Source organism: Misgurnus anguillicaudatus, chromosome 18 (genome assembly GCF_027580225.2).
Source record: "Misgurnus anguillicaudatus chromosome 18, ASM2758022v2, whole genome shotgun sequence".
Taxonomy (NCBI): domain Eukaryota; kingdom Metazoa; phylum Chordata; class Actinopteri; order Cypriniformes; family Cobitidae; genus Misgurnus; species Misgurnus anguillicaudatus.
The window spans coordinates 38,953,957-38,974,060 of record NC_073354.2 but is presented as its reverse complement, the minus strand read 5'-3'; the positions used below and the strand labels follow the sequence as shown (position 1 = coordinate 38,974,060).

The following is a 20,104-nucleotide window of genomic DNA, read 5'->3' as shown; positions in this document are numbered from 1 at the left end:
TATATTTGAAGATATCTTTTAATGTCGGTCCATGCAGAGCATTAAGTGTTACATGAGTTCACACCAAACCTTATCAGGTAATAGATTAGCTGACATACTGACACCTGCTGTATATTTTAAGAGTGTTGTACACTTCACATACAACATCAAGTCATCTGGTGAACTTTGTGTGGATCTAAAGAAGGAAAGTGACAACATTTGTAAAGGTTTGCGAGCACCTGTGTAATGTTATCACTTTTATAGAGTGCTATCTAATAATGTCTATTTCGAGAATAACAGATATGCTTTAATGGTTTCGTGTAGGTACTTTAGATCTGTGAAGTCATTGTTTGTTGAATAACACACAGTCGTAATGGTTGACAGTACAGTAGGTGCAATATAGCAGAGCTCAGAACATTTTATGGGTCAACTTAAAAAAAAACAAAAAAACATTTGCAATTTTACTTACAATATTAGTAAAACTATTTTTATTTACTATCTTTATACACATTATGAATTTAAAAAGAAAGGACATTTTGCTTGACATATATACATTTATCACCAAAGGTAATGTACAACAATAACAATATTTTTTTCTAGGTCAACATGAAATTAAACCTAACAAGTTGTACAGACTACGGTTTCGAGCAGAAGTATAAATCACATTTTATTGTATGGAATCTTTGCATGGAAATGATTGAATGTCTGGGGTGATGAAAGTTCTGGTTAAAGTGTTCCTCCAGTCATCCATTATAATATAAACCGATCATTGTTTCGGTTAAACTCCAGTGGTATCACTCGTAATACCACAATTGTATTTCTGAAAGGTTTTTTTAAGTTCAAAAGATCTTCGGCAGTCTCAAAAGTGCTTATGGAAAACTCTGGCACATCATGTTGGGAACTTTCGAGGTTCTTCTCAGCAGCGAGACATGCGTTTACGGTACTGTTCTACCAGAGGAACCAGACAGCGAGGAGAACCACACTGGAGCAGGAAGGGATGCTGGAGGAGATCACAAGCGCTCGATCTCTTCAGTGGATCACGAGTCAACATCGAGTCCAGAAAGTCTCTCAGAACAGGCGAGATCTGCAGGGAAGAGAAGATTTTGGACTCAGACTACTGAACATATACGGTAAACAAATGACACATCCTTAATTCAGCTATGTATAATGTACACAATGTGGCACTTAAATGAAATGTTTTTTTTTGGTACTACTGTATGTTAACATTTCTGCTCACTTGGGTCACATTTTCCGTGTCAGTTTCACGTTTTGTTTACTCAATTGTTTTTCCTATTTTCTTACCATTCTCGCTTGGGTTTGGGGTTAGAACAACTTTCTGTTACATAAAATGACATCCTAACCCAATCCCAACTCTAACCCTAACGTCACGCGACAATTGTTTAAAAATCTGGATTTTTTTTTATAAACCAATAGTTAAAGTAACATCCTAACCCAAACCCCAAATCTAACCCCAAACTCAAGCGAAAACGATTTAAAAATAGGAAAAACCATTGAGCAACCAATACGCGAACTGACACAGAAAAGAAAGTCCGTGGTACGGACACGGAAAAATGCAGGGATCCGTGACAATGACACAGATAAATTAGAAAAATCTTCTGTGACTATACCACAGAAATTTGTGAGATCAGGGGCCTCATTTATAAAATGCTGCGTAAAAACCATCCTACATTTGATCTTACGATCATTTAACAAAAATGCGTACGTGTGATTCATAAACCGAACGTACGTGCAGAAAACGCGCGTACCCCTTTCAAATCTATAAATTGCAAATGAACTTGAACTTGTGTGCGCAGCCGAGCAGTTTCAGATCTCCGCCTTTAAACGATGCGTAATTAATGTCAAACATATAAAAAAGCGCTTGTCAAGGTTTAAACCCAATTTCAAACAGCAAGAATGGCTTATATTTCCAAAAACCCGCAGCAATCAAACAAGCAAAAGTGCGTACGTCTGCTCAGACCCTGACGCGGCGCCAAGCACCCCTCCACGTCAAAGACGGCTTTTATAAATATGGACTTTGCCGTGGATTTTTGCCTACGCACACTTTATGATCAAATCTGTGCGTACGCACGCTTTATAAATGAGGCCCCTGGTTTCAAAAAAAGGAGATTTTGCAAAATATATATTATTTTCAAGGATCATTAAGCTGAAGCTATAATATTAAGTAATTGATTCATGTTTTTCTAGTTTTACCTTATTTATATTTCTTGCAGTAGGTGCCGGTTCATCTCTCAGTCTCTTCATAGCTGCTATTGGCGTCTCATTGAAGTATGGAGGTTCTCCATCCACCATCTCCACCACCATGATGCCCAGAGACCAAATATCCACCTAAAAAACATACATATTGATGTTTACTGATATAAAACATCTTTCTCCGTATATCTCAATATTACAGTGAGAACTTTAAAAAGTTACTACTAAACAGATTTTTTTGTGTTATAATTAAAATGCTTAGAAATTAAATTAGCCATGTGGTGATACATTAGAGAATTAGAGATACATAATTTATGCACAAATTTAAAAACATTCATGTTTTCTGTTGATTTTACAACCCACCTGTTGTCATTTCTTTTAAGAAGTTTAGGAATAAGTAGATTTTTAAAGTACTTTTATTTGTAGCTGATAAATGTGGGAAAATTATATTAAAATGTGAAATCAGTCATTAACAGGAACATGAAGACTTGTGGGGAAATTCTGACCAGCTGGTTCTTTTTTCAGAAATATTTTTATTATAAACCTTTGCAATGACTTGCAACTGGTGTATCATAGTACATCTGCTGGATATTACAAACCTCAGTTTATCTCCATTAAATCAACATTTCAATTGTTTTTTTTGTGATTTTTCACCTCAGTGCCATACGGTGTCTTTAAGACAACTTCAGGTGCCATCCAGTATGGAGTTCCGACTAATGACTTCCTCTTGGGAATGTCTTTGCTGATCTGAGCACAAAATCCAAAGTCTGACAGCTTTACCTGTATGACGGATGATATGAGAACAAACATCAATGTTCATCAAATTTCCTTAAATCTGTAGCTGCATTATAATTCACATATGTAAAACACACACTAAATGCAAATTGTAGTCGTAATGAGAAAGTGTACAGTATGCTATATATCAATCTCTTGTTAATACTGTTTGACTTTTGAACTGATTATCTCTTAAATACTGTCATAACCATGAGATGTGAGACCGGGAAAGATTGTGAAAGTAGGGGTGAGCGGGGCACAAACTAACGTGGGGTGCTTTTGGTCTTTTTCTCTTACTGTCAGAAGATCTCCTGTGAATTTGTGAAAAGTTTTGGTTAAGATATTGAACAAAGATAGTTTTGGAGGCATGGAAGTAAATTTTATCATTGTATGTTTTTTCGATTTCTGAGTTGGGTGTGTAAGTCACCAAATCCAACCTTATATTATTTTAATCTCTGTTTAAAATCAAATGAGTTATACAATGATAACGAAATGAAAACAATTTAAATACTATTCATCAAATGGATTTTTTTATTATTTAATTGTGCAGCCCTTTCTATTTAAATGCATTGATGCATAATACAAGGATAGTTAGATGAAGGATCATGGATGGATAAATGTGTGGATATCTATCTATTAAAGGCAGATATATGGGTCAGTGACAAAAACAGTTTAGCAAGATGAGAAATTCAAAAATCTTTTTCAAAACTTGTTTCAAAAGCATGTATCAGGTTTATTTCAATGCAGTGGTGTATTTATGTTAATTTTATGCAATAAAATTTTTTACATTTGCACCATTATGAAAGTTAAGACTGAATGGACCTGAAAATGTCAAATGGTGTAACCGGCAATTGCGCCAAAGAATGAGAAATATAAAAAAAAGTATCCACCTTGATGACATGTAATCGTAATCATCATTAAAAAAAAATTAAAATATAATTTTTTCTAAATGTACATTTTAATGCGTTTTTGTAATATTTATTTGTAATATATATCATAGTCTTGACATATGCTGAAAACAGCTCTGTTTTCTAAATAATCTATGACAAATAATGTAAAAAATGTATGTAAAAATATCATATTACATTAAACTAGACGATTATATTTTATTCCACATTTTTTATAAATATATTTTCATTAAAAAAAAATACTAGTTACACCAATTAACAAAGACCAGTTACACCACAATGACATTTTTGCAATTATCCCCCAAATATTCTTTCAAAATGAAATAAAAACATACATTTTAGACTTTGTTCTCAAAAAAGAAAATGTATGCAAGTAATCTGCAAATTTATTTGGAAATTTTGACCCTTTAAAATTTAATTAAACCATACGAACACAAAATAATTAATGTCACATCATTGACCCATATAAACAATATGCACCTTTAGTATATAGACAGAATTTGCTTGAATTATTTGTGTTTAAACTAAATTTTCGTTTGCACTCCTGTCACTTTCGGTGTAATTGTAAGATAATGATAGACCCCACAAACAAACTTTAAGCATTCATTTGTAGCAGAGAGTGTGTGTTGATTGTGTAAAAAAAGATTCATCTAACTTAAATATTTTTGGAATGATGAAGCCAAAGCCAAAAAGCATTAGGTTGTGCCCCGCTCTCCCTTACTCTGATAATTCACTTCCCTCCTCAGTCTCTAAATTGTTCAAATAATTTTATATTGGCACAATGAGACATCTGATACTGCACATAACTCTGTGTGTCAGCACTGATCATTACTTTAATAATATTGTCTAGTAAATATACCATGAATTGTTTTTTGACAATGAACAATATTACTACTTTTAGATTAACATTTATGCATGTGATAGACACTTTTATCCAAAGCGACATACTGTAGAGAGCATTAAAAGGTATACATTTTTATCAATACGTGTGTTTCCTGGGTTTGAACCCATGACCTTTATGCGCTGCTAATGCATTGCTCTACCACTGAGCTATACAGGAGCATGATGATATAAATAGTACTTGACCCCAAGTGGTAAATCTTCACATTAAAACAATACAGTAGCAGTTGCTGCTATATGTAAGATGTGGTTTGAGTTCTTTCTTACCTTTCCATCGAGTGTCAGTAGTATAGAGTCACTCTTGATGTCTCTGTGAATGACACCTTGAGCGTGAAGATAACAGAGAGCCTGAAGTACAGCTTCACACACTGTAGCTATCTGCTCCTCCGTCAGTCTAAACACACAGAAAACACAAATGCAACATACTTTATTCTGGAGGCAAACCTGAGCTAAAAAAAAACATTCAGTGTGTAACAGACAAACTTTAGCCAGTAATAAAAAACATTATATAAATACATAACAACATAAGAGTGAATGAATAATGTCAATATTATCTGTTCATGAACTATTGCTTTCAGAGCTTAATTGCAGGAGTTAAAGGTTCAGAACAAAGTGACATTCTGTCCTATATGGCTCAGATCCCTACATCAGTGTATGTCGACACCAGAGGTTGCGTTAACTAATCATTTTACATTTTTAATGGATTATTTTTAGCAGTGTCAAAAAGTCTGTAGTGCAGCCTCACGGTTAGTCGCGACTTATTATACACAATACACCCACATATATTATGTAAACATAAACTTTTATTCTGCAAACGATTAGTCACGACTAATCGTGAGGCAGCACTAAAAGTCTGTAAGCCATTTGACAGATTACACTTACTGTACAACTTTGTTCACGAGTTCGCATTAATGTGTAATCAATATGGTTGCCGTGCTGCCAGAGTAGAGGGCTAGCTTGAAATATTAGTCTGAGCAGAGTATTAGAGTATAGAGTATACTCATATAGAGTATACTATATGAGTATACAGTAGATATAGAGTGGGATATAGAGTATTCCCACTTCTTTAACTGGTATAGATGTACAAGCAGAGAGTGAGGTGATGGGGTGGAGGAGGGATGCTGCAAAAAACTGTAACGGGACGGATGTGAGGAATGACTATATGGGCCATTCCACCGAATCAATGCCATTTCTGTTTCCAGGACATTATGGGGTGGTTTCCCTGACAGGGATTAGACTAGTCCTAGACTAAAATAAATGTAAGAGCTGTCCAAACTGAAAACAACTTGCATTGACATATCTTAAAATACATCAGTGCACTTTGTTTTGCCTCAAAATGCACACCAGTAATGTTTGTAGTAAGGCATGTTTGTTAAAACTAGTTGTATTTCCTAATTAAACTAAGGCCTAGTACTGGTTTAATCTAATCCCTGTCCAGGAAAACACCCATATATATAAATTGAAGAAAAATAACTATACATTAAAAATACATTTTATTATTAAGAAACATGTCCTGCACTTCTATACTTTACCTTTAAATATAAAGCATAGAATTCTTCAGATATCCTATTTTGTATTTATTTTTTTTTTTTTGCATTTTTGTGTGGGTCCATATCCCATCTTTGCTTTAAATATTTTTTTAACCATTTAAAAAATCATAATATTTTAGATAAAATGTCAAAAAAATTTGTCAAATCACATTTCACGTCATCATTTCTCGTTTTCTTTTCTGTAATATTGTATGATATTGATGCTGTGTGAATGTCAACCTTAATGTTCAGTTCTGTTACCTGTATTATTTCTTTGATGTTATTGGTTAATTTTAAAATAAAACATTTTGGTAAATCGCTAGAATTTGCTGAGTACTTTCATGCTATTAGCACATATTTAATGCAGCTATATTTCATGTATTTGCTAAATCTATGCTAAAAGCCCTGTTACTTTCAGTCCTGTTACCAAAATGCCTCCATCCTCCATTAAGAAACCATGTAAAAAAATAAACTTGTTTCCTGAGATCGACCAATGCTTATTTTGAAAAGTAAAATATGTGTGTTATTAGATTTAGTTTTAAAAATAATTTTAAAATGAACTTCAATTTTGAAGAGTGGCACCGATTCAGCGCTGCGTGGTTGGATTACGTGACAATGCCTCTCCCGAACTGGCAAACTTAGGTAAATAAACGTTATTAAATGTGGCAAGAATGTATCTGACCCAAAGCCGTATAATTATACTGACCTATTGCGTCGCTGTGCAGACAGATCTATGTGAAGTTCTGCGAGAAAGCGTTTAGTAAGCACTCTCGAAACACTCTCGCGATACTTTGCTGTCATAGGCTGATAGATCTGCGCAGCGCTGCTGAAGTTGAACACGCTTCAATTTCCAGGACAAAATTAAAACTGCAAAGAGAATTCGTCTTTCCGAGGTAAAGACATGAAATCTATAGATTCTGCATTTATTTGTCTCGATGGTTTTTAGAGACAGAGTGTCATAAAGAAAGTCATTCAGATTGTTAACATTTTAATCGCAATAGTGTTTTGTAATTTGATTTGTTTATTTGCTTATTCAGGCACAAAGGTCGTGTGTTTTATCGCCTTCACTGTCACTGCGGAAAAAACAAACATTTATTCATCTGCTTCATGATGTTGAACAGGTAAATAGACGCACTTTCTCTGTTTATCCAGCCTGATCTCATGAGAATACGTGTGTGTTTTACGTAAAGTGTGGTTGTACCACACGTACATTTACTTACGTTTTCATACACACTGAAACGTATAATATCGACGTATTGACAGGACTAATACGTTAATTATTTACATATTAACAGCTTTACAGACGTACTTGTATATATTCCTTTTCATAAATACAACCCCAAAACAGAAAAAGTTGGGACACAGTAGAAATTGTGAGTAAAAAAGGAATGGAATAATTTACAAATCTCATAAACTTATATTTTATTCACAGTAGAATATAGATAACATATCAAATGTTGAAAGTGAGATATTTTGAAATGTCATGCCAAATATTGGCTCATTTTGGATTTCATGAGAGCTACACATTCCAAAAAAAGTTGGCACAGGTAGCAATAAGAAGCCATAAAAGTTAAATGTACATATAAGGAACAGCTGGAGGAGGACCAATGTTTAGGAATAGGAATGTTGTCCTATTCTTGTCTAATACAGACTTCTAGTTGCTCAACTGTCTTAGGTCTTCTTTGTCGCATCTTCCTCTTTATCATGCACCAAATGTTTTCTATGGGTGAAAGATCTGGACTGCAGGCTGGCCATTTCAGTACTCAGATCCTTCTTCTACACAGCCATGATGTTGTAATTGATGCAGTATGTGGTCTGGCATTGTCATGTTGGAAAATGCAAGGTCTTCCCTGAAAGAGACGAAGTCTGAATGGGATCATATGTATCTAGAACTTGGATAAACCTTTCAGCATTGATGGTGCCTTTCCAGATGTGTAAGCTGCCCATGCCACACGCACTCATACAGCCCCAAACCATCAAAGATGCAGGCTTCTGAACTGAGCGCTAATAACAACTTGGGTTGTCATTGTCCTCTTTAGTCCGGATGAAATGGCATACCAGTTTACCAAAAGGAACTTCAAATTTTAATTCGTTGGACCACAGAACAGTTTTCCACTTTGCCACAGTCCATTTTAAATGATCCTTGCCCAGAGAAAACGCCTGTGCTTCTGGATCATGTTTAGATGTGGCTTCTTTTTTGACCTACAGGGTTTTAGCTGGCAACAGCGAATGACACGGTGGATTGTGTTCACTCACAATGTTTTCTGGAAGTATTCCTGAGTCCATGTTGTGATTTCCATTACAGTAGCATTCTTGTATGTGATGCAGTGCCGTCTAAGAGCCCGAAGATCACGGGCATCCAGTATGGTTTTCCAGCCTTGACCCTTACACACAGAGATTGTTCCAGATTCTCTGAATCTTTGAATGGTATTATGCACTGTAGAGGATGATAACTTCAATCTCTTTGCAATTTTTCTCGGAGAAACTCAGAAAACTATTTTTCGCCGCAGCATTGGTGGAATTGGTGATTCTCTGCCCATCTTGACCTCTGAGAGACACTGCCACTCAGAGAGGCTTTTTTTATATCCAATAATGTTGCCAATTGACCTAATAAGTTGCAAATTGGTCTTTCAACTGTTCCCTATATGTACATTCAAATCTCCTGGCCTCTTATTGCTACCTGTCCCAACTTTTTTTGGAATGTGTAGCTCTCATGAAATCCAAAATGGGCCAATATTTGGCATGACATTTCAAAATATCTTACTTTCAACATTTGATATGTTATCTATATTCTACTGTGAATAAAATATAAGTTTATGAGATTTGTAAATTATTCCATTCCTTTTTTACTCACAATTTCTACAGTGTCCCAACTTTTTCTGTTTTGGGGTTGTATTAAAATAGCGGGCATTGGCGTTTCTTACTCATATTAATGAGATGTTTTCAGTCACATTTTTACTCGTTTACCTAATGAAATATGACTTTTGGAGGATTACATAATATTAAACAAAACTACACTTTAAAATCTTAAAATGAATAACATTTCTGTAATCATTTAACAATTTTGCAATATTTAGTTTGTTTGACACACCTAAGGCGTTTTTCAGGCTATGCAGTCTTCCCTATGCAACAATTACACCAAAACACAACATAAATTCACAAAAGATGTTAATTTTATTCATTCGCTGTAATCCACATTTTAAAAATGTAAAAATATGTGTTCTGCTCGTGGTGGAGTGATCCTATGTGCATCATGTGTCTTGTCAAAATAAGTGTCTGCTGCATGTGATGCACATGGTTCACATAACACAACGAACACATATTTTAAAAACACTAGCAACACACATGACACTTCGAACACACGTTTTGAATTTGCCCCCCTCGGATGAGCAGTCACAAGTCGCCACTGGTTCTGTGCATTAATGCCCTAGGCCTAGAGGAACCACCATTTTTAGTTTGCCCAAAGTACCTTTCTTAAAAGAACCATTTCTTTTTACCTTTTAATAGTCTGAACCTTTTCCCACTATAAATGGCCTTTTACATTACAGTAAAGGTTTTTTTATGGAGCCATGCAGCCCAAAATAACATTTTAGGAACATTTGTATAGAATTTTTGGCCCATTAGATAAAAAGTTGTAAGTCACTGCGTCTTAATATATGATATATTAAAGGGTTTGTATTACCTGGTTTCGGAAACGATGTTGGTTAAAGCGCCACCCTGCAGGTACTCCATGATTACCCAAAGCTCCTCACCCACCAGCGCGCTCTTGTACATCTCCACTACATTCTTATGTCTGTAGTCTCTCATGATGACAACCTGTGAGACATTCAGAAGATTATCATCATGGTTTTTTACTCTTTGCCGTACACTTACATTAACATAAACAGTGCTAATCTTGTGTCTTTATCTCTGCAAACAAAATTTTTTACATCTTGGGGGGGTTAATGATATTTCATGCCTTCAGACTTATTTACACATCCTCATGCTAAACAAATGCAAAGTTCTGGGCCAAACTCACGCCTTCTTTTTCCTACACGTTTCGGAAAGTTTATTTCGAAAATGGTTACCAATTACGTAACAGTGACCCCATATTCCTTTTATGGGCACTTCCCCCAGAAAAGCACACCCACATGTCGTTCAAAGTCAGATCAAGGACACTCATTAGCATTGTACCTTCGAGTAGTAGTCACAGGCATCACTGCATGTGACAGCTTTGTTTTATATAAAGACTTAACAATTGCACGAAACAAGAAGTTTGTTTTTGGACGTAAGAAGAAAGTCTTGTTCAGCTTTACAAGCCAGCCTTATGGAAACAATGGATATAGTTTGTTTGCGTGAGTTTTATTTAATGCTGGATCTCGTTGAAATGGGACTGTCCCATCCGGGTCATGAGTCACAGGCGGTAAGTAAAACTGCTTCAAATGTGTTTTGTTGGCAATCGGCACGTAAGTGCATATAATGTAAACGACACGAACATGTAGTGAATCATAAATTATCCAGAGATAGTAGGATAATGTTTTGTGTGCGTAACTTGCTCGTGACTCGCTCCTATCGCTGGAAGCCTCCGGGATCTTGTGCTGTTCTGAAAACAATCCCTAGAGCTGATCTGTCTTCAGGGTTCCCACACCTTAGTTAACTTCTAATTTAAGGACCTTTCAAGATTTGATCACACTGCACCCATATACAGTCTTGTTCAAAATAATAGCAGTACAATGTGACTAACCAGAATAATCAAGGTTTTTAGTATATTTTTTATTGCTACGTGGCAAACAAGTTACCAGTAGGTTCAGTAGATTCTCAGAAAACAAACAAGACCCAGCATTCATGATATGCACACTCTTAAGGCTGTGCAATTGGGCAATTAGTTGAAAGGGGTGTGTTCAAAAAAATAGCAGTGTCTACCTTTGACTGTACAAACTCAAAACTATTTTGAACAAACATTTTTTGGGGGGGGATTTAGCAATCCTGTGAATCACTAAACTAATATTTAGTTGTATGACCACAGTTTTTTGAAAACTGCTTGACATCTGTGTGGCATGGAGTCAACCAACTTGTGGCACCTCTCAGCTGTTATTCCACTCCATGATTCTTTAACAACATTCCACAATTCATTCACATTTCTTGGTTTTGCTTCAGAAACAGCATTTTTGATATCACCCCACAAGTTCTCAATTGGATTAAGGTCTGGAGATTGGGCTGGCCACTCCATAACATTAATTTTGTTGGTTTGGAACCAAGACTTTGCCCGTTTACTAGTGTGTTTTGGGTCATTGTCTTGTTGAAACAACCATTTCAAGGGCATGTCCTCTTCAGCATAGGGCAACATGCCCTCTTCAAGTATTTTAACATATGCAAACTGATCCATGATCCCTGGTATGCGATAAATAGGCCCAACACCATAGTAGGAGAAACATGCCCATATCATGATGCTTGCACCTCCATGCTTCACTGTCTTCACTGTGTACTGTGGCTTGAATTCAGAGTTTGGGGGTTGTCTCACAAACTGCCTGTGGCCCTTGGACCCAAAAAAAACAATTTTACTCTCATTAGTCCACAAAATGTTCCTCCATTTCTCTTTAGGCCAGTTGATGTGTTCTTTGGCAAATTGTAACCTCTTCTGCACATGCCTTTTTTTTAACAGAGGAACTTTGCGGGGGATTCTTGAAAATAGATTAGCTTCACACAGACGTCTTCTAACTGTCTTACAGGTAACTCCAGACTGTCTTTGATCATCCTGGAGGTGATCATTGGCTGAGCCTTTGCCATTCTGGTTATTCTTCTATCCATTTTGATGGTTGTCTTCCGTTTTCTTCCACGTCTCTCTGGTTTTGCTCTCCATTTTAAGGTATTGGAGATCATTTTAGCTGAACAGCCTATCATTTTTTGCACCTCTTTATAGGTTTTCCCCTCTCCAATCAACTTTTTAATCAAAGTACGCTGTTCTTCTGAACAATGTCTTGAACGACCCATTTTCCTCAGCTTTCAAATGCATGTTCAACAAGTGTTGGCTTCATCCTTAAATAGGGGCCACCTGATTCACACCTGTTTCTTCACAAAATTGATAACCTCAGTGATTGAATGCCACACTGCTGTTTTTTTGAACACACCCCTTTCGACTAATTCAACTAATTGCCCAATTGCACAGCCTTAAGAGCGTGCATATCATGAATGCTGGGTCTCATTTGTTTTCTGAGAATCTACTGAACCTACTGGTAACTTGTTTGCCACGTAGCAATAAAAAAATATACTAAAAACCTTGATTATTCTGGTTAGTCACATTGTACTGCTATTATTTTGAACAAGACTGTATAATACATCTACATCAATTCCTCTAACAATGACTTCAGCAATGAGCGTCAATACAACAAGCGTCTTATTGTTGAAAGATATTGGGTAACTGTGTGAAGAGGACAAACTTTGCCTTGGGTCATGTTCATATATTCATGACTGAATTGCTGTATAATGCACATCACACATGTATTGTAAGCAACAGAGACACACTGTACTTTCTACACATAATTAATCTATGTCCTGTGTATTAGATTACACGTGGACAGACACAGACCCTAAAATGACATTAAAGGTGACATAGAACGATTGAACTGAGTATTTATCCTTGTTCTGTGATGTGACATGTAGACAAAATTTTTTTGTTTGGGTCTGTAATGCCTTAGAAGCTTCCTAAAAACCTCTCTCAGATAGCTCTATTAGGGTGGGGGATTTTAAACAAGTGGTTTTGCACCTATTTGGCTCCCCCTACTGGCTTAACTTGCAATCTCATTACTGATTGGCTGACTTTGCTGCCACTCAAAAAATGTAGCCAATTATTTTAAAGTGGAAGGGCAGTTAGATGCCTGTGATGTCATAAGCATCCGTTTTTCAGATTGGGCTGTTTTCTGGCTGACATTTCTAAAAGAGGACTTTCTATGAGACTGAGATGTTTAGCACTTTTTGTATGTTTGTGAATGTGGGTAGACTACCATTATTCAACAAAGACGAGGTAAAAATGGTTTTTCATTCTCTGTCCCCTTTAAAGCACTTGAGTCGCGGTAAAACTAGACTTTACTCACTTCATTAAAGAGCAGCTCTCTTCTTTGCTGCTTCCTCAGATCCATCATTTTTACCGCCACCTGTCTTCCGCTGTGCTTTTCCCGTGCGATGCAGACCACACCCGTGGATCCCTCTCCGATCTTCACAAAGTTCTCCAAAAACATTCGAGGGTCTCCTTTGTCCACGACCATCTGAAGGGCGGCTTTGAACTGATCGTGGGTGACTTTGGGCTCCTCCATGATGGAGGTGGGTGTTTGGGGTGGCCTGAAACAGGGCGATGAGGTTCCCGTCGGACTTGCAGACGAGCCTGTCGGTGAGGGTCTGGGTTGGGTCGGGCTGTCCTGTGTTGGTGGGACAGAAGCTGGAATTCCAGTGGCTTTGATGGGAGAAAATATCAAGTCATTAGGGAAATGACGTGGGGTTTGGGGGGTGACCGGTCCGTGTCCTGGTTTTGGACTGCTAGTGCCATTGGGTTTGGAAATGGGTGAATAGCCGACTGAACTTATCTGTATGGTAACAAAGATCAAAACAACACCTGGTTAGTTCTTCAAACAATGAAATTGTGACTTTTTACCATATCTAAATGTATATTATGTTATGGGCACACGCCATCGAGTCATGAAAATTCACCTTGACATTGTAGGCGGATTGTGGCCTTGGTTGTTGTACCTGTGGTGGACCCGTGGTCACCCTCGACCTCATGTTTGGCCCATCATCCACATTGTATGTGTTGTAGAGACAGGACACGGGCCTTTGATTGTTCATACCGTCTGTTTTAGGAAAAGCAGGCCTTTCCTGGGCAACTCTGGGCAGGAATAATATATCCCGGGGCATGAGCGGTGCTTCCTCCATGAACATGGACGCTTCATGGATGGACTTGGCTCTCGGCCTGTCATTTGCAGGATCGTAGTTGTACCTTTTTTCCAAACCGGGCCGTGGACTTCCACTCTCTCTGTGGACTGGGTCGATCCTCGCGCTCCAGTCTGTGAACGGCTGCCCGTTTCTCTGATTGGCTTTGATCAGTCCCTGATATTCGTAAATATCTCCTTCTTCTGCCAGCAGCCCGAGCGACTGTGCCCGTTTGCGCACAGATGGGCTGCTTCTACGTAATGAGTTCGAGCTGGTGACGGACAGACTGCTCAGCTGTGCAATCGCAGCAGAAATATAGTCCTCGTGCCCGATGAAGCTGCCCCGCACGATGCTCTGTGAGAGAAAATTGTTAGATCAGTTTTGTGATTATTCAAGTAAACTATCATGAAATGACAAAAGAAGTTAAAATATGGATGTTCAAAACTATGATAGTCATTATGGGGCAGTTTCCTGGACCGGGTTTAGGCCTCAGTTATGTTAGGATGTTTAAGTAGTTTTTACAAACATACCTAACCAAAAACATTACTGATGTGCATTTTGAGACCAAACATTGGTACTGATATATGTTAAGATATGTTAGTGCAAGATGTTTTTAAATTAAGCCAGCTCAAACATGCATTTTAGTCTGGGACTAGGATAAGAACTGTACGGGAAACTACTACTGTAAGTTTATTTAGGGGGAGAATGGGTGTAAATTTTTTTGACAATTCTTTTAAGTCTGTGCATTCAAAATGTGTTTCAAACCAGTTACTAGAATGTATGCTATTAAATGACATAGCTGTTATCTTTGCAAAACAGACAGAAAATGCATGGTTTAGTTTCAAACAATAGGACTGAAATAAGGATTATGACAAAAATGGATTTTGAAAGCATTTAATTTAACATCGACTTTAATAATCATGAACACTGTAGTCTGGTTTCACAGACAAGGCTTAGCTAAAGCCAGGATTAGGCCTTACTTTTATTAAGACGTTTAAGCATCATTTATTAACATGCCTGTGTTGAGACAAATCAATGACATTGGCTTATTTTAAGATCTGTCAGTGCAGTTTCAGTTGAGATGGCTCAAACATGTGTCTTAGTCTAGGACTAGCCCTTACACTGTAAAAAAAATTTTGTGGCTTATTTTATTTAGTTAAATTTACTGAGTAAATTTTATTTAAAAAATGTAATTCTTGTTTTTTAACCAAATTTTAGTAAAAATAACACAAAAAGGTAATTCTAAATGAATGCATTATTTAGTAAATTCAACTAAATCATCATGTAAAATTTGTAAGAAGGAAATTAAATAATAATAATTTTGGGTTGAAACTACTTGAATTATTTTAGTAAGTATAACTAGGCAGTGGACTAAAAATAATATGCTGGATTTACCAAAAATTATTAAAATATAGTGCATCTTTTCTGCATCCACTCCCCTGAGTAAATTTTACATGGACATTTAAGCAAATGCTTAAATTGCTAAAAAAAATCATGTAAAACCCACTTAAAAAATTGGACGCAAAAAAGATGCACATAGGGGCGGTTTCCCGGACAGGGCATATCCTAGTCCTAAACTAAAATGCATGTTGCAGCTTCTTTAATTTCAAAGCACCTTGAACTGACATATTTGAACATATATCAGTGACGTTGTTTTGTCTCAAGATGCACACCAGTATAGTTTTTTTTTTTGTAAAAACTTCTTAAATGTCCTAAATTAACTTAGGCCTAGTCTGGATTAATCTAAACCCTGTCGGGAAACTGCCCCTATGTGTTTACTAGGGCTGTCAATAGATTAAAAAAATTAATCTAGATTAATCGCATGATTTCATGAGTTAACTGCGATTAATCGCAAATTAATCGCACATTTTTATCCATTCTAAATTTACCCTAATTTAACACTTTTCAGGTTTTTAATATTCTAATCATATAAACCATATATAGATGCTTTATGCAAATGTATGTTAACAACAGCCTGTTTACATTTTAACAGAATCACCAGCCATTGTTTTGTATATGAATTTTCCTTTCAGAAGATTTTTCTTTCTCCATTTTTGTTTGCTGTTGCATCATTTGTGACCTGTGCTGGCAAGTTGAGTCGGAATTAGCTAATTTAAAAAAAATAGTTGTTCAAATTTTGACATTCTCTATTAAAACATAGAACAATGCATGATTTGTTGAAATATAACAAAATATGACAGAACTACACGTGTTTGAAGTTGAAAGAGTCAAATTACCACAAAAATGTCCACATCCATACATTAAATTACAACATCAATACCTTAAAATCACTGGTAAAACTAATAGATTTAGCACACACAAAGCAAAAACATCATCAATGTATGTTCAACTTTTTTTCCTTTTGTTTGATTGACATTGAGACAGACTGCTTAAAATCTAAGTGATCTAATATAATGTTACACATCAGATATTTTTAACCAACAGTTAACCAAACATTTACTTAAGACATAACAGATTATAGAACCTACCTGCGTGAATTCTTATCAAAGCAGATATTTGTAAAACTGTAATTTTGTGTAGATGTCTATATATCCGGGTCGCGCACTCGCGCGTCTGTGTTCACGCGCTTCAGATATCAGTCAGTCAGCGTGAGGGGATCGCTTTTGAGTCTTGTCGCTCTTAATAACTCTTTAACATTAATCAGGTACCGAACTTTATCTCTCTTAATGACTATTTTAACATCAAGCAAGTCCTGCAGTCTATTTTATAAGTCATGCATAAAAGCGAAACCAAAATGAATTGAGACGCATTTTTGTATTAGATTAAGCATTAGGAGGACGGTAACGTTACACCTCTCAGACGTATAAATAAAGATCATATCAGATGTCCAACGAGCATTTAGAGCATTGGATTTGGTAGACGATTTGCTTAATGTTCTTATAAAAACCTTTTACTCATTAAGAGAGAGTCACATTTGTCTGCGTCTCTGTTCATTCAACTATGGGCTGGACCAAGGGTCAAACAGAAATTGCGCGTTGCGTTAATCTCCGTTAATAAAATTAGTGGCGTTAAAATGAATTTGCGTTAACGCGTAATTAACGCGTTAATTTTGACAGCCCTAGTGTTTACATTTTTTTTTATTAAATCCAGCATATTATTTTTTCAGTGTAGCCTTGGCTGTGAAACTGGGGGTTCGTGTGTAGTAACACATGTTTCATTGATGTAACTTACCTGGAGTCCAGCCATAAACTAGCTCATTTTACAGCTAACAGACTAAACATTAACACTAACAACTTGCATGAACAATATCCACACAATAAAAATTATTTAGCTTTAATGAGTTTAACCACAAAAAATGCATTGCCATCATAAAATAAGTGAAGGAATAAAGTTACTTTCCTACCTTAAAATTAGTTCTTCCCCTTTAAAATCTGCAATGCCTGCCACATGACTATACGTAATTTCTCATGTGTCGAGGACTAAACTGAAGATAATGTTACCTTGGACCACAAAACCAGTTTTTAGTCGCACCGCACGGGTGTATTTGTAGCAAAAGCTAAAAATGTATTGGGTCAAAATTATAAATTTTTCTTTTATGCCCCAAATCATGATATTAAAGGTGCAGTGTGTAAATTTTAGCAGCATCCAGTGGTGAGGTTACGAATTGCAACCAACTGCTTAGTCAACTGCTCACCCCTCGCTTTTGAAATGCATAGAGAAGCTATGGTAGCCATCACCCAAAAAACATGACAACTTACTAAAACAACTTAGTAAAAAAGTTTGTCCGTTAAGAGCTTCTGTAGAAACATGGCGGCACAACATGGCGACTTCCACGTAAAGGAACCCTCTCTGTGTATGTACATAAAAACTTCTCATTCTAAGGTAATAAAAACACAACAGTTCATTATAAAAAGGTCTTTAAAGAACCCTGATAATAAAGTTTTGTATATTATTTAGCATTTCTGTCAAGAGATCCTTCTAAAAATTACACACTGCACCTTTAAGTAAAAATTATAATCCATAAAGATATTTTGCATATTTACTGTAAATATATCAAAACTTTAGATTACTTCCAGATTTTCAAATAGTTGTATCTCGGCCAAATATTGTCCTATCATAACATTTATCCTTTTGACTGGTTTTGTGGTACATGAGTTGATTTGTAAATAGTGAGAGATTGGAAGTGTTACAATTGACCCGTGTTACAACCATCCCGTGTTTTTTCAAGCATTTAGAAATCAAAAGTGAAAAATTATCCATGTGACATTCAGCTGTCTGTTAACCCAATAATAAACATAGTTGTGATATAAAAGTGAACATGGAGCTGGGGCTGAGAGATATTGACCGAAATTCATATCTTGGTATAATGGCGATATTTTGAGTATTGATCTATTATGTACTGTACTATACTAGTTAGTTAAATTTTGAAGTGGATCTAAACCTTTATAAATGTTGTCTTGTAACCAATACCTGTTCTTGTCTGAGGATGAATTTTTTTTGATCCACTTCAAATGTTGACTAGTATAGTTTGAAGATTGAGTTTATATGATCGTTGAGCAGGTTTATCTAGTCATAATTAGTATGCAGAACATTCTTAAAACAGCTTATAGATGAGAACAATGAGGAAAAACATTTTTTGAGTTACAGTAACAAACCCTACATAAGACTTCATACCAAACATCAGTCAAATGTATACAACAGATTACAATATGTTAGGGTTAGTTGCGTTAATACTGTGTTGAGGACTATGTTATGAATGCACACATGTTCTTTACCTTCTTTGGTTTGGGTTGCACACGTGTGATGTTGGATGGATCCACCACAGGTTTGGGTCTCTTTAGGGTTTCTATAAGGCTTTGCCATTGGGGCGGCAGTCCAACGAAACAGCCCTGAACCGGGTCGAACGACGTGTGCACTCTGTGCTCAAAGTTCTTGGGTGCGGATATCTCCAGCCTTTTCTTCTTCTTTTTCCTTTGAAACATTCCGACAACCTGTGGGAAACAAAATTCAGTCCCATCATGGCACGACACGCTCAGTTTGTCCAGCAACGCCATTGGGGTTACAACACTGCATTCAAAACACGCACTCCACACCTCTCGGAGGAAAACCCGACCACATCCGTCAATTAAAACAAACAAGACTGAGGACGAATGTTGTTTCAGAGGTGACAGGTGAGATTAAATGGGGTGGAGACGGACGTGTCAGGTGTGAAACTGAAACCTGAAGACACGCCCCTTTTCTAAAGCAGGTCAACCTCTTCTGTTGTATCTCTCTCTCTAACAACACAAGATAGAAGAAATGTGTCATGTGTTTGGCACAGATTATTTTCAACCTGACACTGTGTTCTTCGTGTTTCACAGTAAAATGAGATAGTTGTGGATCAAGTTAAAATCTGGATTGGTGACATTATTAATGCACACAGAATGCAATAAACTAGAAGAACAGAGGATACAGACCAACTCAATATTGCCGTGGGTTTACTGAGGACACAAACAAAAATATTGTCCACATTTTAAGTGCTTTGAATTTTGCAAGCAAGAGATCTGTTTATGTTTTAAAAGCTAAAGAAGAGACAATTATGTGGTTGCATTTAAAGGTGCCAAAGAATGCATTGATGTTAAATAGTTCTCTGATATTTACATACAAGGTTTGTGGCTTTATTAAGTGCAAAAATGATCCAGAGACAGTTTAACATGTCCATTTATAACCTTAGGATCTGCCTTTAGAATGAAATGGTTTATTATAACCTTATATGAAAGGGTCATGAATAATAATGTTGAGCTCTGCTCTGATTGGCTGTTTCTCAGAGCAGCTCCATCAGTAGCTCTGTGTGTGTGTGTAAACAGATCTTATGCTTGAGTCTGTATCAGATGAAGATACAGATTTTGATGAATAATCAATTGTTTTGAGATTGTTAATAGACGTTTCTGAGTACGTTTGTTT

At 36.4% G+C, this 20,104-nt stretch overlaps 1 protein-coding gene across 1 annotated transcript; it reads right to left on the bottom strand.

The window, feature by feature from the left end:
* Positions 1 to 19,464, bottom strand: pak6b (p21 protein (Cdc42/Rac)-activated kinase 6b). Its single transcript, XM_055186570.2, has 8 exons — positions 18,937 to 19,464; positions 13,982 to 14,554; positions 13,372 to 13,857; positions 9,984 to 10,117; positions 5,040 to 5,166; positions 2,845 to 2,970; positions 2,191 to 2,325; positions 1 to 1,063 (listed from the first exon to the last, which is right to left on the bottom strand). Exons 1-8 carry the CDS (start codon positions 19,213 to 19,215, stop codon positions 896 to 898), a joined length of 2,028 nt encoding a protein of 675 aa, XP_055042545.1. The 5' UTR covers positions 19,216 to 19,464; the 3' UTR covers positions 1 to 895.
* Positions 19,465 to 20,104: the final 640 nt, after the last annotated feature.